The 19,490-nt window shown below is 46.6% G+C and overlaps 1 protein-coding gene and 1 long non-coding RNA gene across 5 annotated transcripts in view; one reads left to right on the top strand and one right to left on the bottom strand.

The window, feature by feature from the left end:
* Positions 1-7,081, bottom strand: part of Crim1 (cysteine rich transmembrane BMP regulator 1 (chordin like)) — a 176,360-nt gene extending 169,279 nt beyond the window's left edge. For 2 of the 4 annotated variants that reach the window (XM_006524601.4, XM_006524602.3), the window contains exon 1: positions 6,215-7,081. In XM_006524601.4, the coding sequence (XP_006524664.1) occupies positions 6,215-6,545 (331 nt within the window). In that variant the 5' untranslated portion in view covers positions 6,546-7,081. The remainder of the gene's footprint in view (positions 1-6,214) is intronic. The other 2 variants (NM_015800.3, XM_030249892.1) reach the window with 2 other exon arrangements.
* A 207-nt stretch (positions 7,082-7,288) lies between these two features.
* Gm32282 (predicted gene, 32282) lies at positions 7,289-8,064 on the top strand. The gene is made up of 2 exons (NR_168063.1): positions 7,289-7,720; positions 7,963-8,064. It is a non-coding gene; the product is annotated as a predicted gene, 32282 (long non-coding RNA).
* Positions 8,065-19,490: the final 11,426 nt, after the last annotated feature.

Genomic DNA, 19,490 nt, shown 5'->3' with positions numbered 1-19,490 from the left:
TCTTTACTTGCATGGAACTTGCATGGGTCCAACCACCTTTGGGGGTTCGGGGGTAGGGAAGAGTATACCTTACTTATCTTGACCAAGAGTGTACAGCAGTGGTTCTCAACCTTCCTAATGCTGTGACCCTTTAATACAGTTCCTTCCTGTTGTGGTGACCCCCAACCATAAAATTATTTTCATTGCTACTTCATAACTGTCATTTTGCTACTGTTAGGACTCATACTGTAAACATCTGATATGCAGGATATCTGATATGCAGTCCCCAAAGGGGTCATGACCCACAGGCTGAGAACTGGTGTCCAGAATGAAGAATAGCTCTGAATGACTACCCAGACCCCCTCGCTTCCTTCTATCCCTGTAGACAGCCTTGTACGCAGGATGGAGAAGAGAGAAAAAAAATAGATGAATGAGTGATACACAAAAGCAAGCCTGATCTTTGAAAAGCTGCTTTGGAGAAGTAGACCTGTAAGATGACAGGAATTCGGGCCTGTTTGACTACTCTGTCGTGCCTTCCTCATTAAATGGCCCACACTGAGATGTCTCCAAACTCCTTATAGGAAATGCACCATCTGGAACATGGAGTAACAACTGTAACAAGGGACTGGCTCTGCCAGAAATATTCACCTTCCACTCCCCACCATCCCCCACCCTGCCTCCTTTACAGCTGAAGGCTTCCCTGTCATCTCTCCTGCTGGCACCGTTTCCTGAGTTAAACACACCCACATTTTTCAGGAATTTCACAATTAATCTCTGGAATGTGTTTTGGATCATTCTTCAAAGGGTGATATACTTGTGCTAAGATGAATTCAAGGCTTCCCCCCTTTTTTCTCATTCCTTATCCTTTAGTCCACCCACTTTCTGGGGGTCACCATTTTATCTAAATCTTCCAGCTTCATAATGCCTGCACTCTGTCTCCCCAAACTCCTCAAGCAGATGGCTGGATAGGAACCAAGCCATGGAGAGCAGAAGCCTGTACCGAATCTCCTGCTAGCTCCTGTACATGGATGCAAGGTCCAGAGTTTGGGGACTGTTCACTTTTCTTCGTAAATGAACCTGCCTGAGGCAGGTCAAGATGCTTACTGTCAAGCCTGCCACCCTGCCACCCTGAGTTCAGTCCTCAGTACCCATAGGGTGGAAGAAGAAAACCAACTTCCAAATGCCCTCCGACATCCACAAGCACAAACACTGGCACATTGCACACACATGCACACTCACACACGTATTCTCTTTCTCTCTCTCTCTCTTTCTCTCTCTCTCTCTCTCTCTCACACACACACACACACACACACACACAGAGGCTCTCACAAAGGCATGCATACAGACAATCTTACATTCACACACACAAACACTATTTCTCACACACTTTCACACTCATACGTGCACACACACTTGCTCACATACACACACTCTCACATTCACACACACAGACATGTCTCATACACACTCACATACACACACACTTTCACATTCATATAGGCACATACTCTCACACACACACACTGGCATTCACACACACACCAATATTATCTCACATACTCACACACACACACTCACACACTTTCACATGTATACTCTCATACACAGTAACTCACATACACACACATGACTCATTCATATTCATACACACTCATTCTCATACACACTTCCTCACACATTCTCATACATACGCAAACACGCTCTCTAACTCACACACACACACACACACACACACACACACACACACACACACAAGCTTGCCCACACAAACACTAAAAATGTTTTATAAATGAATGGGACTTCTGCTTACTTAATTGTATCCCCAACACACTGCTTACAAAGTTTCCTAGTCTCTACCCACATGTTACCAGCAGCGCATGTCCTGGTGCCTGGTGTTCTTGCCTTTCTCCCCTACAGTCCGCAGCTCATCTGTCCTTTGCCAAGTGTTTTATGTGACAAGACTCCTTAACAGCAGCGAGAATTCTATAAGCCTGACAGCGCAAATGAAGGTCATTTTGCCCTGTCATTTGTGTATGTGCAGTGAATAGTCGGTCCTGTGTGTTTTGTCAATATTTACTCTGAGGAGGAATTAATTACTTCCTTGTTTACTTGAATTAAGTTTCTCTTCCCATACTCTGCTAACATCTTTTAGACGCCCTCTGCTCGCCTCTCTCTCTGGTATCAAAGCGTGGACCTTACCTAAAGACTTCTGAAAGTGAAAATGAACTCCATTCATGACTCAAAAACATAGTCTGGAAGCCTGGGTTTGAGATGTTGCCCTAACTTCAGTACAAAAGTATTAGTCTTTCCCCACCTCTCCTTTATTTAATTTGTAAAAATCCATAGACTTTAAACTTCGGGTCCTCCCACTGAACAAAGAGGACAGCGTTCATGCAGTGTGTACCCTGCTGGATGTTTTGATATGTCTACCTGGTCCTGGGTGTCTGCTCCCTGGGCTCACCTCCCACCTCCCACTCTCCCCAAGCGGGCACCTTCTGCTATTGACTATCCCAGAAGACAAATAACGAAACTGTAACTTCCCGGGGGCAGTTTAGAACACCGAACCTTTCTCTCTGCTCTAAGTTCTCACCACACAATCTTAAGTTCTCTGTGCTGTCCTGTAAACCGCCACGGAAGGGAAGCTAAAGCAATGGGGAAAACCGAGTTGTGGCAGTAGTTTTGAAGTCTTGGTGCACATCTGCTGTCACGGACACCTGACTCTAATGTCGCACTGTCCTCAGGACAAAGCTCAACAGTGTCCTCTCCATTCTTAAGCACTGTCCCAACAACGGCAGACTCAAGCTAGCAACTTTATCACCCTAAGACAAACAGCTACTGGTGCTCTTCCCCCTGCCCATCCTAAGGAAAGCATGAAGCCTAAGGCCTCTTTCCAAATGTAGTCCTTACTGCCCAATCAACATATTCTTTCTCCACAATCTCACTTCATTAGTTTTTAAAGCTCAGATCCCTTAAAGAGATCTCCCATACAGACTTCTTCCGAGTAGAAGGCCAAACTTGTAATTTTTTGGAATTGTAGGCGATTTCCCTGGAGACAGAAAAAGCAGTCCGGCTAAGATTCTGCAAAGGCCAACAGGAAGGTTCACAAGATGCAGGGAAGCAGGAAAGGGCACTGCTGCCTCCAAAGGGCCAGGAGGCACTGTTCAAGACTGAGAAACGACAGAGAGCTGGTGAACTGGCTCCATTCTCCATCCTTCAAGTATGCATAGTCACTAACGGCCTCAATACAGGGGAGACACCCTAGTGAGCACGCCACTTGATTCACAATTCCAGTTGTTTAGAAATTAATTTTTTTCCTTCAGGGTTCTTCTTGTGGGTTAGGATTGTTGATCTATTTTTAGGGATCACTGTGCCATAAAAACCTGAAACAAAAAGACTAAATTTGGGCTCCATTCTGATCCAACTCATTCTGTGAACTGTGTTTAAAACACCACCACCCCCTTGCCCCAAGACAGTCAGTATGGAAATAACAAACCTGTCTGCAAGTTGGCAAACAGTAATATAAATCTGCACTTAAGTCGCATCTTCAAAAGCAGGCGGATTAGTCCTATTTTATACCATGATACTATGTTTTCTCAGGGTAGCAAACTAAATAAGCTTTCAAAAGAGTTTTCATTAACAGATACAACCAGTAGGGGTCATTTCAGCGCAAAAAATGCAGCGCAAGAGACTTTCTACATGAATAAAATATATCCATCCCTATTCATGTGTTATGATAACAATACACACGAATTTCTGAATAAAAATGGAAACTGAGGGAAGCACTGGCCATTGAGAAATTTTATGCAAAGTTACAGAAAAAAAAAAAAGAAAGAAAGAAAATCTGGGGGGGTACCTTCTAGAAATCGGTGACTCTTGAAGATTCCTCTAGTGCTGCAAAGGGTTGTCAGCTAACTTACGTGGTCCATGCATTTTACAGTAACGTGAAGATATCTGACATTTTAGACCGCTGAAGAAAGACCTCTCCAAATGTAAGCATTACATCATGCCAAAAATTGTTGTCCTTTTTTTCTTAGTCTCGTGGCTTTAAGATTTTTACTGCTGCTTTTGGTGAAGGAAGGAAGAAGGAAGAGAGGAAGGGAAAGAGTCAAGGAAGGAATTAAGGAAGGAAGGAAGGAGGAAGGACGGAGGGGAGGAGGGAGGGAGAGGAGAAGGGAGGGAAGGAGGGAGGGGGGAGCGGGATGTGCCCATAGCATTCAGCTGAAAACAGGCCTGCTAACTGAAATGTGTTTCCAGAAAGCACTAATTGAAATACACTCATGTCAAGAAACACTTCCAAGCATTTTCAAGGCCAACACTTTGTGCACCTGGTGTTACCAGGAGAAAGGCAGGCATGAGGGATGCATCATTTCAGAGGAATGACAGGCTCCCTAACAAAGTGCCAAAATCATGCTGTACTGTGACATGGGGCGTTGCTGCCAAAACACTTGATTACTGTAAATGTTCCCCCAAGCATTCCCTTCACCAGGAACACATGAAAAAACAAACAAGGGTCACCCTCTCCTGAGCCTCCCAAAGCCCTTCTCACTGCCCCGCAGTTTCTACTGCATTTAACCATGTCCCTCCCAGTTCTTTACGAATCTATAGGAGTCTGAGGCAAGTTAGGCGCTCCACATGGCAGGTTACAGAGAAGCATCTTTCAGCCTAAGTTATTCAGAATGCCTTAAGTCAAAGCATGTGAAAGTCTATCAGTCTGTCTGATGATCATTTTCCCTGAGCTGAGAAAAAAACCCACGTTGTTGTCAAAGGAGACCAGGAGGGCCTTTTTTCTGTGTCAGGAAAATTAGGTCCTGCAGGCTCTATGCTAAAGGAGCATATCCTCACCCCACCCCCACCCCACCCCCCTGTCCCCCCAGTGCCGCCATCCCCCCTGCACACTCATTACTGCCCACTAGCTTCCAAACCAGGAAGGCTTCCCCGATTATTCCACAACTGTCCAAAACCTTAAAACCACACGCAAAAATAAATGCATGTGTGTTTAAAGAGTTACCACAGTACTGAAGCCATTTAATACAGCCACCTTTGTCCTTTCCAGCATCTCAGTTCGACACACATCACACACACACACACACACACACACACACACACACACACACACACACACGAGGATACTTCAGGATACACCAGTGTCCTGTCCCAGGGGCTGGTTAACAGCAGTAAAGGCAGAGAGCAGTTGTCTTTTCTTACAAGTGAGCCCTAATCCCTGGCAAGATACCGGGAACAGCATCGAGGAGCCCAAATGTTTGATCTCTAGGAAGACAAGGACCCCACTTTTAACAGACAATCCAGTCCATTGTCAAAATAAAAGAACTCACTATTTCTCTCTAGACCTCAGACCTAATCGGGCACCTTGAGGCAGAAGTAGAGCCATGTGCTGATGGAGGCCCACCGGGTCCAACAGTGCTTCCGAAACAGGGAGGCGCCACTATCAACGCCCCCGCCCTCAGTACATCTACACACAGCGGTGCATGATGCGCCACGGTGAAGCGAGCAGAGCAGAATCTGCTGTCAAACAAACAAAAAGACAACAGCACCAGCTCTAGAAACACGCAGAGGTTGGCTCTTGAAAGGAAACCTCTTGTAGTGAACCATAACTTTTTAATCCAGGTGCAGCCCCCACCCACCCCCTTCAGCCATCCAGAAGAGTAAGCCTTTGACCGTTTCCAATAGGCAAATAAATGAGTAATCGCCATGTGCAACTTCGCCTGGACTGACATACTCCGGAGCTGAAACTGATTTATTACGCGAAGGAGGAAGAAGGAGGTGAAGGAAGAGCGCAAAGAAAAAATAGTAAGAGTCACATAGGGAGTGCAGGCTGGAGCACAGGTCTACTCCGCTATCAGAAGCCGGCTGCGCGGACTGCGTACGCCCTCGGTGCCACACTGCGCTATGCGGGCAGGGCAGCAGGGGCGGACTCCCCGAGGGACTTGTGCGTGCCAGACTCCGCAGTGTGCCCCCGCACAGGGCACCCCTGCCTGGGGCGAGAAAGGCCACCCAGTGTAAGCCCTAATCACCGCACCTGTGTGTGTCTATGCGTGTTCGGAGCTCACCCACGCAACCCAACCTCGCCCGCCCCTGGGCAGGCATCTAGGGCACCCTCCAGGGGACAGCGACCGTCCCTCCTCCCCGGGAACCCTCTCTCCTCTGGGAAAAGTCTCAAGCAAACTTTGTTCCGCGCCCGCCAGGTGGGAGGGGGCGCGCAGCAGGGCAGCCGTACCTTCGCAGACGCCCACTTCGTACTCGGTGATGGAGTCGCCATTGAGCGGGGGGCGGATGACACAGCGCAGCCCCCGGTCGCAGGCTCCATGGAGCCCATAGGCTCCACCGCAGCTCTCGTTCCTCTGGCGGGCGCACATGTAGCAGCAGCCGCAGACGCCCTGCACGATGCTTCCTGGGCAGCTCCGAGGCTCCTCGCACTTGGACTCGTCACAGGGCAGGCAGACCAGCGCCCGGGTGCCTGAGCGCGCCAGCAGCAGCAGCAGCCCCAGCAGCGAGACCGAGAGGTGCCCGCAGCCGGCCAGCCCCCTGCCCCCCGCCACCAAGTACATCCTCCTGCGCCGCCGCCTCCTCCTCGCAGTCGGGCCGGGAGCGGGGCGGGCGCCCTCCCCTGCGCGGGGCACACGCGCCGCCGCCGCACCCGCAGCCCGCGGTCCTCGTGCCCCACTAGGGGCCCCCGGGGCGCTCCTCCCCTCGCGGGGCGAGGCCCCCGCCGCCCCTGCGGGCCGCGCCGACCCGGAGCCCACGAGCGTTGGCGCCAGCGGCAGCGGTGGCGGGTGGCTTCCCCTCCTCCTCCTTCTCCTCCCGGGCGGGAGGGGGAAAAGAGGAAAAAAAGTTTCCTCTCGGCAGCTCCGGTTCAACCCAAACTTCTGGCGGCGGCGGTGGCTGCGCACCGCTCCGAAGAAGGGCTGGTGGCTCCTTCTGGTCCTCCGCGCTGCTCCTGATTGCCGGGGAAAGACGACGGCAGCGCAGCCTCCGGGCCGGTCCCCGCCTCCCGAGCCGCCGAGTGGGCGCGGTGGCTCAGCAGAAGGTCCGTGGCGTCCGTTCCTTGTGCCCGGCTCGGCTCTCTCCCGCGCCGCTCCTCCGGGCGCTTGTTTATGGCTGGAGCCTCCGCCGCTCCGGCTGCGCCCTCCCCCATCCTACCTCATTCCCCCCCCCGCCCTCCCCGCGCCGCGCGCTGCTCATTGGCTGCCCCCCCACCCTCGGGCCGGCCGGCCCCCTCCCCTCCCCCTCGCCTCCCTCCGGGGCTGCCCCGGCCCTTCCTCCCTCCACGCCTCCTCCTCCTCCCCCTCTCCTTCCTCCGCAGCCCGGCACCGAGTCGGCCCTGCTGCCGATCATCCGGGCTCGGGGCCCGGCCCCGCGAGCGCGCTGCGGCCGGGGATCTGAGACAGTCGTAGCGACGCGAGCCCCCGCCGGCACCGGGCCACGAGGGCTAGCTTTGGAGCACCGGGGGCGGGACGGCTGCACCTCCGGGTGGTAGTTTTGAGTTCAGAGAGTGGCGGGGATCCTAGCCGGAGCTGTTGCTGCAGCCTAGGCTGGGCACTGGCCGGATCGAACCCCAGGAAAGGGAAGCGAACGCGTGGAATTTCCGCAAACTGGACGAGAATCCATCTTCCACTCGAGCTGGGAATAGACTTTGTAAAAGATATTATGTAATGGAGTCTTGGAAACCTGGAGACATCTCCAGGGAAACTGCTGGTGGGGTTGAATGCTTTAAATGGTCTAGGTAAATATTCTGAGCTGGGACAATGTTGGGGAGGGCTGCAGCTTGAATTTTAATGATCCACCTTCTGTATGTCTGTGTGGAGGTGCTGTATCATGGGAGGGGTGACTGGAAAGTAACAGAGCTTAATCCTCTCTGGAGTAAGGCTCAACACTAGATTACAAGTCTTGACATGACGCTAGGCTGGAAGAGCCTAGGCATCCTTACATGCCACCTGACTGTGCCGTTTTGTTTTGTTTTTTCAGGCTCGCGAGCTAAAGAGGCGTGTTTCCCTTTTCTTCCTCCCATTTTTCTTTCCTAAAAGATTTATCACGAATGTATTAATAAAGAAGATGGGTGGTAATATATTCTTTGTGGCGAGACATGAAACAACTGGAGAGGAGCTGTGCACATGTGGAGGATTTCTCCTCAATGATTTCAGAGATTCTCCCAGTGATAGCTCTGATCCCTCATCAGGAGAGAACCAGTGGCCCCGTCGATGTTTTCTCCGTGCCCCCTTACAGGAGTATAAATAAAACAGCCCAAGGAGGGAGGGGGGAGTGATTTGAATCATTATGTAAAACCCGCCTGGTGTTGGAGCAGGTGTGAAGTGGGCTTGGCTGCCTGTGCATGGTCTTGCTGCAGATAGGTGGCAGCTAGTTAGATCAGGAGCATCATGACTAATGAGCCAAAAGTTAATGGCACCAGTACAAGGAGAAAGGACACAAAGATGCCTTTGGAATTTTGTTTGTGGGACAGATTCATATTTCTGCAGAATATTATGGTTTATCTGTGGTAGTCATCATCATCAACAACAACAACAAAAAAGCCAAAGCCACCAGTGTAATATTCCCCTCTCCATCCCATTAGAAAACTATATACATTTATACTGAAGAGAGGAAATGTCTCGTTAATTATACTGATTGTTGGGGAAGGAGGGCTTAGGGAACCGTCAATATTGGAAAGGGGAGAACACCCCATTTTCTTGGGGCTTATAAGCTGCTGTTGAGGTGACGATTCTCCAGGCATTTGTGACACATTTTACATGGCCCTCTCTAAAAGGTCCTCGTACCCTGAAGCCCTATAAAAGTAAAGGGTGAAGTCATTTACAACTTGCTAGGTTTTCTTTTAGCAAAACCAAATATTGAAACACATAATAAATGTTCGTGTCTTGTTGCCCAACGAGGCACTAGTACTTCATAGTGGGATTTGCCAACAAACTGTCATCACTGGACCTTGTTAAAACATCCCTTCCAACCCCTGCAGAGGTTATCTGAACTTCTGTTCGAATGCAAGAATAAAGACTTTATTAAAAACATAAGCAGATAATGTTGTTAGACTCGGGAAAAGTCAAGGTCAGGAGAGAGAGAAGAGGCAGAAGTGCAAAGACAACACAGCTTGAGAGAGTGACCTCACCCTGTCTAAAGCACCATTCTTTGTGCTTTTTCCTTTTAGGGCAATACATTAAGAATTGGGAAATACCACAGATCTGGGAATAGACAAGCAACAAGATGGAGGCCTCTACCCATCCTTCTTGAGACTTTATAGTTAGAAAAACTTAGATAAATAAGTACAAGGTAAGAAAAATTAACAGGCTTAGAAAATACTAGCTCAAGAGAATGTAGACTCTATGTTTGCCATAGAGTTAAGTCATAGAAGAAAATAGGAATCTTGAGTACAGTAATTAGTGGCAAGGCTCTACCCGATTCTCCGAGACCCGTACGTGACCCGTACGTGAGCTAGGAGCTCAGTTAAAACATTTCTTTTCAGGAATCCAGCAAGATGTGAGGTGCCCACGAGCTGAGGCAATGCTAATCCATAAGGGATCCTGCTGTCTTTAAGGAAGGGGGTAGTTCAGCTTAGCATGATAGCTATTGGGTGCTGAGTGATAGAATAGGCTGGGAAAGGTTACATGGGCCCTAAAAGACACTTGAAAATGTAAGAATCAGAGCTTACATGAATGTGGTCTAATGTCTCTTTCTCTGAGCATATTCCCTTATTCTACAATAGTTCAAGTGCCTTTGGTTGTAGTGTTGATCTCCTTATAACACAACTATTAAGCAGCTCCAACCTCACTCAGTCAGCCCATTGGAGGGAGGCATGCTTAGGACAGGCATGAGTGGAAAAGGAGAGTTACATGCGAAAGGACACTTGGATATTTTCTCTGACCCATCGGGAGTCTTAGTAAACATCTCTAAACAAAGCAGATGACAGGCGTGTGGCTCAGTAACCTGAAGAAGTGGAGGGAGGACAGCAAAAGGAGGGAGACTTTCTGAAGGCCATCTGGAGGGAAGAGACAGTCCGCCCTCTATTGGCCACTGGGCAGGTTGGATCAGAGCGGGGATTCACTGTGAAAAGCAAAGTGCCAACTGGGGCCCAGCAACAGCAAGTGGGACAGGGAGTGCAGTAGACAGAAAGAATATGGGAGACTCGGAGCCTGATGCAGTGTCTCCCAAGCTTTCCTACTGGAGTCACATTCTCTGGGATGGTCACGCTGTTTATGTGTCCCTGAAGTGAAAAACAAAACAAAACAAAACAAAACAAAACAAGACAAGACAAAACAAAAACGAAGACATTATCTTTTGAGTAAGATGTATTATTAGAGTAGAGCGATACAAGGGACAAAAAAATCTTTTGTCTTATAAAAAAAAATGTTGCATCCATATCACAGGAAGCCATGACGACAACAACAGGAACGAATCCTTTTATCTGAGTCCTCCCGTCTCCCTAAGCCCTAGCAAGCTTTACTGTATAAGGATGCTCACCAAGTCTAGGATCAGATAATTTCAGAGGTAGAGATAAAGTCCTAGATTGAAGGCTCACTCACCTACTTTTCCACTCTAGATCTGATGTCTGGGCCATGCTGTCACCGTCCAGTACATCACGTTTAAGGGAGTCCTTGTCTTATCTGCTTTGCCAGTGAATAACAGCTGCTTCCGAGGCACTAACTGGGTAGCAAGACCTGTGCACCGAACACGACCTCTTTTGAAGGTTCTGCCAGAGCCTTGCTCTTTCTTTGTACCAGTTTAAACAGTTGCGTGTGCACTACAAAGCCGTTCTCTCCTCTGTAGAGTGGAGACAAGAACACCAACTTCCCAGAGAATACTATCAGGAAGTGCACATTCTCCTATGTTGCTTTTATTGGGAGAAGCTCACTGAATGCATTTCCAACTATTCAGCCTGAGATGGTGACTCATCCAGCCATGGCTCCAGGGACTGGAAATGTGGCCACAGGGGTGGAAAGGGAATAAAGCAGACAGACAGACACACACGAAAGCTGGGACCAGGCAGACTGCGCTCTCTGATGGAGTAGCTGCAGCTCCTTGGAAGCTTGGGCCGTAAATATGAGGGCTGCTTTGACATCCCTCTGAGCTTCATCTGGGTCTGAGGCCTTGGTCTTTGACATGGCTATGATCCATGTCAACAACACAACAGTCACTCAGGTCTTAACTCTCTCCCAACACGTGGGCATCCTACCTGTCTAATTTTTGTCACATGTAACCATAGGACACTTGTCTGCCTTTTGTTTGCTCCTTTGGCTTTTCTTGGGATGGCCTCTTAGATCTGCTTTGGCAGTCAGCATTAGTGTTGGGTTTCAGGTTTTTGTGACAGTTTCTCATCTTGAATGTATTTAAATGTCAGTAACTAATGATCATGGGAAAAGGAAGAGCTAACACTTTTTATTTTATGTGCATGGGTGCTTTTGCCTCCACGTGTGTCTGTCCATCTTTTGCGTGCTTGAATCCTCTAGAAGAGCAGCCATTGTCCTTAACCACAGAGCCACATCTCCAGCTCCATAGCTAACATTTCTAAAGCCAGTATGTTCAGCACTTCGTAGAGGTTGATTTCATTCGACCACACAATCCTCTAGCAGTCTAAAGCTGGGCCTCACATTCCTCTGGGGGAATGGCTTAAATTGTCTTCATCTTATAAGTGAGAAGTTTTCGTCTTGGAAGGCTGTGTTTATGGATATCAGGTTTGGGCTGCATACCTGTTTTGCCTGAAAAGCCTGTCTCTTTAACTGTTTCCTGAGGTTAATAGGGCATGACAAATGGCTTTCCCAGAAGTGGAGAACCAGAATAGACAGTTCCAAATATGACACCTGTCCAAGAGAGACAGGGATTGTCACACGGAATAAAGAACTTCAGGAAGAATCCGAGGGTCTCCTCCCTTGTCTATGCTCTTTCTTTCCCCAGAAGGCCCCCTCTGTCTTCCTATTGGTGCCACAGATTTAAAGATGCCACCTTCAGATGGCTCCATCTGCTGATTGACAGGCAAAGGTTTTGTTTTCTGTGTTCTGTGTTCTGTGTAAGTTCCAGGACAGGAACAGCACATGATGTTACACAGAGAGCATCCCTGTGTGTGTGTGTGTGTGTGTGTGTAACAAACAAACAAAAAAGAGTAACTTGGAGCTCACCAACCCATCTTGTTCAGGTCTTTCTAGGATGGTGGGCTATAGATAAACACCTCCCATCCTAGGCAGGAAAAGAGGAGAGAAAAAGACAAGGGGAGAAACACAGAACAATAAGAGAGGAGAAAGAGGGGGAGGCAGGAGAGTAGAAAAGATGAGGAACAGAAGCGGAAGGAAGAAAGTAAGAAAAAGAAACACCATTGGCTTATAATAATGGGCCGTATTTTTATACATCTGTGAAGGCTTCTTTGTCTATATATGTGAAGTATCAAATAAGATATACACTCTAGTTCATAATTGCTTCATTGCTCATACTGGTCTTTAGAACCCATAACTCCATCTTCTTCCCGCTGAGGAGAGTGTGTGGGTTGCCTGTTTCACTGACGGTGTCTCAACACACCTTTAGGCTTTTGCTTGTTTGGCACACATTTTCACTGTCACAAATAAAGGTACGGTCACCATGACATTATCAAATATTTGTCTGATTACTCTCCTTGGTAAACTCCTAAAGTGGAATTATCTGTGGGTCAAAATTGATCCCATTTTGACATGCACTGGCATATGGCTTTCCAGAAAAATTTCATCCACACACATTCCCTCAATCTGTGAAGATTTACACCTTCTCAGTGTGAGGCCTATGCATTTAAGACTTCTCTCTGCTTATAGAGAAGCAAAGAATCTTATAGAATTCTCACCCCTTTTTAACTTTAAAATTCTTTTCACATCCATCATTACATTAAATTTTGTTTTTTTTCAATATCATGAGATTTCATCCATATCTCACCAAATAGTTCAATTTTTATCAATTACTAACTCATATAATGTGACCAATTGCACATTACATAGTTTCTTAAGAGGAAGTAGTGTGTAGTCAATTAACATTTCCTCTTAAGGAGTGCTTTTGAAAACTAGACTGATTCAAGTAAATAAATTATTGAGATCCCTCTAGTTAAGATAATATAGGCTCATAGCCATTCTCCTTGATAGCTACAAGAAGCAAGTGTACAAGCCAGGCTAGATGGCACACGCCTGTAATCCCAGCACTTGGAAGCCTGCAGCAGGAAGGTCATGAGCTTAAGGCTAGTTTGGGCTAGGTATCAAGAATGGGTATGGAGAAAGAAGGACAGAAAGAGAGACGGGGAAGGGGGAGGGGGAGAGGAGAAAGGGCAGAGTAACCGATGGAGAATAGAGGTCTCAGTTACATTCCATTGTGAGGAAGAGAAATTCTACATCCTGCACTGCAACACAGCTCTCTGTATTCTGCACCCATCCTAATTTCTAATGCAGTTTCAATACCCTGAAAGTTCATACATCTAAATGGCAGCCATTCAGCAGCTCTGTGTATTGCTCTTAAGAAATACAGTCGGAACGTAAGAATGGTCCCATTTACTCAACGGTCTCCCAGAGTTTGTTTGGGAATTGCCGTATGGAGTCTCGGGGGAGACAATCTTCATTGTTCATCGAACGTACTTATGATGTTATACTGAAGCAGATAACTGTCTTCATTTACCAGACGTGGTTCTAACTTTTTTTTTACTCTTTAGTTATTTGCATTCCAAATGTTGCCCCACTTCCCAGTCTCCCCTCCAAGACTTCTTCACCCCACCCCCGCCCCCTTTGTGTCTGGGACGATGCTTCCACATCCACTTCTCCCACCCCTTCACCTACCCACCCACCATCACCTAACTGCTATCCCCCACATCCCCCATCCCTGGGACATCAACTCTCTACAGAATGACAAACATCCTCTCCCACTAAGGCCAGACAAGGTAGTCTTCTGCTACATATGTGTTGAGGGTCATGGACCAGCTCTTTGGTGGTTGACTTAGTCTATGGAAGCTCTCAGCAGTCCGGGTTAGTTGATATTGTTGTTCTGCCTATGGGGTTGCAATTCCCTTCAGCTCCTTCAGTCCTTCCCCTAACTCAGTCCAATGGTTGGCTGTAGGTATTTGCATCTGTCTCAGTCATCTGCTGGAAGAGCTTCTCAGAGGACACCCATGCTAGATTTCTGTCTGCAAGCACAATATGGCATAAGCAATAGTGGCAGGTGTGTTGTCTGCAAATGGGCTGCATCCCAAATTAGGCTGGCCATTGGTTAGCCTTTCCTGCAGTCTCTGCTCCATTTTTGTCCCTGCATTTCTTTTAGGTAGGAACAATTCCTGGTCAAAAATTTTGAAGGCAGTTTGGTGACCCCCCAACCCTCCACTGGGGGTCATGTCTATTTATGGAAGGTGGTCCCTTCAGGTTCCATCTCCCTACTGTGGGGCATTTTGGCTAAGGTCATCCCCATTGACTCCAAGGAGTGTCTCACATCCTAGGTCTCTGGGACTTTATAGAGGTTCCCCCTGCCTCCCCTCACCCCCTGCAGTCATTCTTCTGGCCCTCTGGGCTTCTCTTGTGTCTCCCACCCACACCTGATCCTGCCCCCCTTTTCTTCTCCCCATCCCCTCTCCCACTTTTGCAATAACTACCAAGTTCATCCTGAAAGGAAGATTTACTACTGTTGGAAGTGTTGGAACCAAGCAAAACTTGTTCCAGAAGAAAGCAACAGAAGGGTTGGTGATGAGGAAATCTTACTCGTTTGAATATGAATTCAGTATAATAATGTCCTTTAGAATATTGATATTTTGGTAATCATAGTCTTCATATTGTATGACCTCTTTGTCATTGGTGATGAGGATTCCTTGCTGCTTTTCTGGCAGAAGGTGGTAATGTTCAACAATATCTCTGTTGCTTGTCTGTCTTCATTCTGAACTCACAACTAGCCAACCTTGGTCTAGTTTCTCACCTTTACCTGGAGCCATGAAATGTGGATGGAAGCGACTCAGGCTCTTACCTATCTGTCATTGAAGGTCAAAAACCTCTCAACTATCACACCAGTTGTCTTACTTGCTTCCTGTTGGATGTCCTTCAGGCTTTCCATAGGGAACTCTTAAGCACTAGCCGATTCTAAATCTATCAGATGGATGAATTCTGCCTCTTGCATGACCACATGCCATGGACTTTCCAGCTACACACACATACCCACAAGCATGCTTCACTGAATCACAGTGGATTCTACACTGAAAGAGAAAGATATCTCTACTATGGTAAGTTACTGGAACCTTAAGCTTATTTGTTTTACTAGTTGTCTTCCAAAGCTTAATAGTTCAGTTGCTGCTTAGCAATCATCCTTTCCTCATGCCTTGCCTTTTGTTGTGTTGTTAGGGGAAAAAATGCAATTTTTATAAGTTCTATAACTAACTTACACTTGTATGTTGAGTATGTAAGGGAACCCAATGCTAAAATTACTAATATTTACGTTTAAAGTATTTTCACTATTATGATATTCCAAGAGGACTGTAACTGTTGGTACTGATTGGTATTGATTGAATTAAGTAGCATCAACACTTTGCACTCAAGTGTCAGCAGGGATATCTCTCTGATGGTTACAGTAAGCAACTTTCATTACCTTAGCTTTCCATGTTCTCAAGATCTCACTGCCCAGGTGTCATTGGGATAACCAAGAGCCTGTGTGCTCAGAGGAGAATGGATCCTTCAAATTCTCATCCTTCTTCTCCATTATCCGAGTCCTCCAGAGCACACCACTTCATCCCTGAGCCTGATCTGTAATAGTGCTCTATGCTTCCCCTCTTGGACACCTGGCTCACTAGCAATCTCATTTCACTAAGATCAAGTGATTGACTATACACTCCAAGTAGGTACCTTCTTCTATTTGTCAGTTGAGCTTAAAGCATATTTTAATGTCCCAATGTTGAACTCTGAATTTCTTACCCCACATTCTTGGTTATTATTTATCTTTGATAGCATAATGTATTTCAGTTATCTTATAGTCTGTTTTTGGTATGCTTCACAAACCTATTAGATTTGATAAACAAAATAAAAATCATTAACTAAAAGCACATTGTAAGTTTATTACAACTATATAAAGAATTAGCACCATGAAATTGGCAATGTTGGGGGGGAAGCAAGATTGAGCTTGTAGGTATGAAACTATGAAGGAAGAAAATATAGGAAATAGATTCCAAAATATTTCTATCATCAGCTGGCTATTGCCAACTATAGCGTCATGTTTCCCATTAAGACTCTGCCAAGCAGAACTAACCACCGATGCCAATGCAGGTGTTTTAAAAAAGACTATTCGTTTTTCTCTTAACCAATAATTGATTAAATCAGGAGAGTTGCTGATAAAGGTGATGATGCCCTGTGCCACAAGGTACATGATCATAGACATCAGGTTGACCTGAGATCAAATTCTGACTCTGAGGACAATTTTCTGTGTGAATGTGGGTACGTTATTTAACCTGGATCACATATTTCATTAGTCACTAGATAAATTACTGTTTATAGGACAGAACATATAATAGATGCTCAATAAAGAAGATTTCATTTTACTTTATGTTTCTGTGTACATATGTGTGTTTGTGTTCCATGTGTCCTGGTACCTGTGGAGGCCAGCAGAGGGTGGTGAATCCCTTGCGGTGGCGTACGTGTGAACTGCCTGATATGGGTGCTGGGAACCGAACCCAAGTTCTTCCCAAGAGCAGCAAGCAGTCTTAGAAACTGAGCTATCTCTTCAGTTCCTAGGGATAGCATTTTTTATAATTAAAAATTTTATTAAAATCACAATATTATCTACTATTTGATAATATAGTAATTGAAATGCTTGCTCTTTTAAAATCTTGAGATCTGAGGATTTGGCCTATTGTTTTAGCGTTGAGGAGTCTTTCTGGCTTATGAGAGGATTATCCTTTTGTTTCCCTTTATAATATCACTTTTCTGACTCATCTCACCACTTGGGGTTTATAAGTAGAAACAAGAGAGTCTTTGAAGGTAGAAGTTGACTTCTCTTTTCTAATCACTCCTCTGGCTGCAAAAATAAATTCAATCCAGGCTGGCAAAGGAGAAAGGGCATGAACAATCTTACCCAGCTGAGAACCCTAAGAATGGCAATACCAACCCGCCAGGTTAAATGTGTGCCCTGATGTAGTGGTGGTACAACTGAAAGAAGAGTAACCAAATGCTCTCTGATTGAGTCTGAAGCCTACCCCATAAAAGGTCATCCATGCCTCGTGCAATGAATCTGGTTAAAAGCCAGAGGCTTAGGCGAATACGCATGACACAACTCACAGAATGTTCAAAGTTTCACAAGAAGGAAGGCCCAAGTGAGGATGCTTCAATCCCACTTAGAAGGGGGGAACAAAATAGTCACCAGAGGCCGAGGGAGGAAGGGACCTGGGTGGGAGAGGGAAGGAGAAAGGGAAAGGGGGAGCAGGAGCAGGTATGGGGGGGGTGACAGGAGAGAAGTCCAGAGGGCCAGGAGAAATCATGGAAATATGCAGCTGGAGGTATGGGGGCCGGGGAAACGTCTAGAAATCCCAGAGACCTGGGAGGCTCCCAGGACTCAGTGAAGAAGACCTTAGCCAAAATGCACAACAGTGGGGAGGCGCAACCTGAAGAGACCACTTGCAGCAGATAAACAGGGTCCCCAGTGGAGAGATGGAGACACCACCCATCTTCAAATTTTTGACCCAGAATGTTCCCTTCTAAAGGAAATGCAGGGACAAAAATGGAGCAGAGACTGAAGGAAAGGCCACCCAGTGACTCCCTCCACACCTTGGAAACCATCCCACGTGCAGACACCAAACATTAGACACTATTATTATTATTATTATTATTACTATTATTGTTATCATTAGACACTGTTGCTTATGCCATGTTGTGCTTGCAGACAGCATTCTAGCATGGCTGTCCTCTGAGAGGCTCTACCAGCAGCTGATTGAGACAGATGCAAATACCTACAGGCAACCATTGGACTGAGGTCTCGAACCCTTATGGAAGAGTTAGGGGAAGGATTGAGGAGCTGAAGGGGATGGCGACCCCGTAGGAATTACAGCAGAATCAGCATTGGGAACCACAGACAGGGGCATAGTAAAATACAAGCAATCTGAAGTGGGAAATGGAAAAAAAATGGGAGGGCTCGAATTAGGGAGTAATAAGATAAATATAGAAGGAGGGAGGAGGATAAAACTACAGGAAGAATTTCTGGGGGAAAAACGGAATTCATACTATCAACCTAAAATACCTATGATACATGTAGGTTGCTGTATAAATATGCATATATATTTTTTCATATAAAAACTTCACATGTAGTCTGACAATGCTTCATCTAGGAATCATACAATCTAACAATACTCCCAACTCAGGCATGAGAATTCTTTGATGATGGTTTCAGTCCAGGCTGTTGAAGAGACTCTGAGAACATTGGAGGTCATTGCTATTGCCTTTGGTTGTTGACTAGAAGTGGAAAGGAAGTTCTTCTTGCTGAAGACACCATGCACTTTGGACACAGGGCCCAGAGGACCTGAGCAGAATCTGCTCTGAAAGCCCCCTCCCTGAGGACTAGCTTTTATGGGAACCAGAAAGCACCATGAAAGATTCCTAAGGAGCGAGGCAGCCAACAGTTCTACCTGGCTGTGGTGCCTATGAATCACAACGACCAACATGGCACTGTAACCCTAAGGGTACAATTGTGACATGCATACCTGGTGGCAGCCAACAGCTCTCTAATTGGGTTTAAAGCCTGCTCAACCAGCATCATTCCTGATACTAGAAACCTCGCCAACTAACTGCTCAGGGCCAGTGACATCATGGATCTTGGAGGAGAACCTACAACCAACCACCTCTTGACTAAACAAATACAATTCTTTTTTTTTATATATACTTTTTATTAGGTATTTTCCTCATTTACATTTCCAATGCTATCCCAAAAGTCCCCCATACCCTTCCCCCCCCCACTCCCCTACCCACCCACTCCCACTTTTTGGCCCTGGCGTTCCCCTGTACTGGGGCATATAAAGTTTGCAAATCCAATGGGCCTCTCTTTCCAGTGATGGCCGACTACATCTTTTGATACATATGCAGCTAGAGTCAAGAGCTCTGTGGTACTGGTTAGTTCATAATGTTGTTCTACTTATAGGGTTGCAGATACATTTAGCTCCTTGGGTACTTTCTCTAGCTCCTCCATTGGGGGCCGTGTGACCCATCCAATAGCTGACTGTGAGCATCCACTTCTGTTTTGCTAGGCCCCGGCATAGTCTCACAAGAGACAGCTATATCTGGGTCCTTTCAGCAAAATCTTGCTAGTATATGCAATGGTGTCAGCGTTTGGAAGCTGATTATGGGATGGAACCCTGGATATAACAGGCTCTAGATGGTCCATCCTTTTGACACAGCTCCAAACTTTGTCTCTGTAACTCCTTCCATGGGTGTTTTGTTCCCAATTCTAAGAAGGGGCAAAGTGTCCAATTCTTAACTACATTCTAAATATGTGTCCTAATACCCACAGATAAATATGGTTCCCATCCCTCTTCAAGGAAGTTT

This window comes from Mus musculus, chromosome 17, assembly GCF_000001635.26.
Source record: "Mus musculus strain C57BL/6J chromosome 17, GRCm38.p6 C57BL/6J".
Lineage (NCBI taxonomy): Eukaryota > Metazoa > Chordata > Mammalia > Rodentia > Muridae > Mus > Mus musculus.
This window is presented reverse-complemented; position numbering and strand designations above follow the sequence as displayed.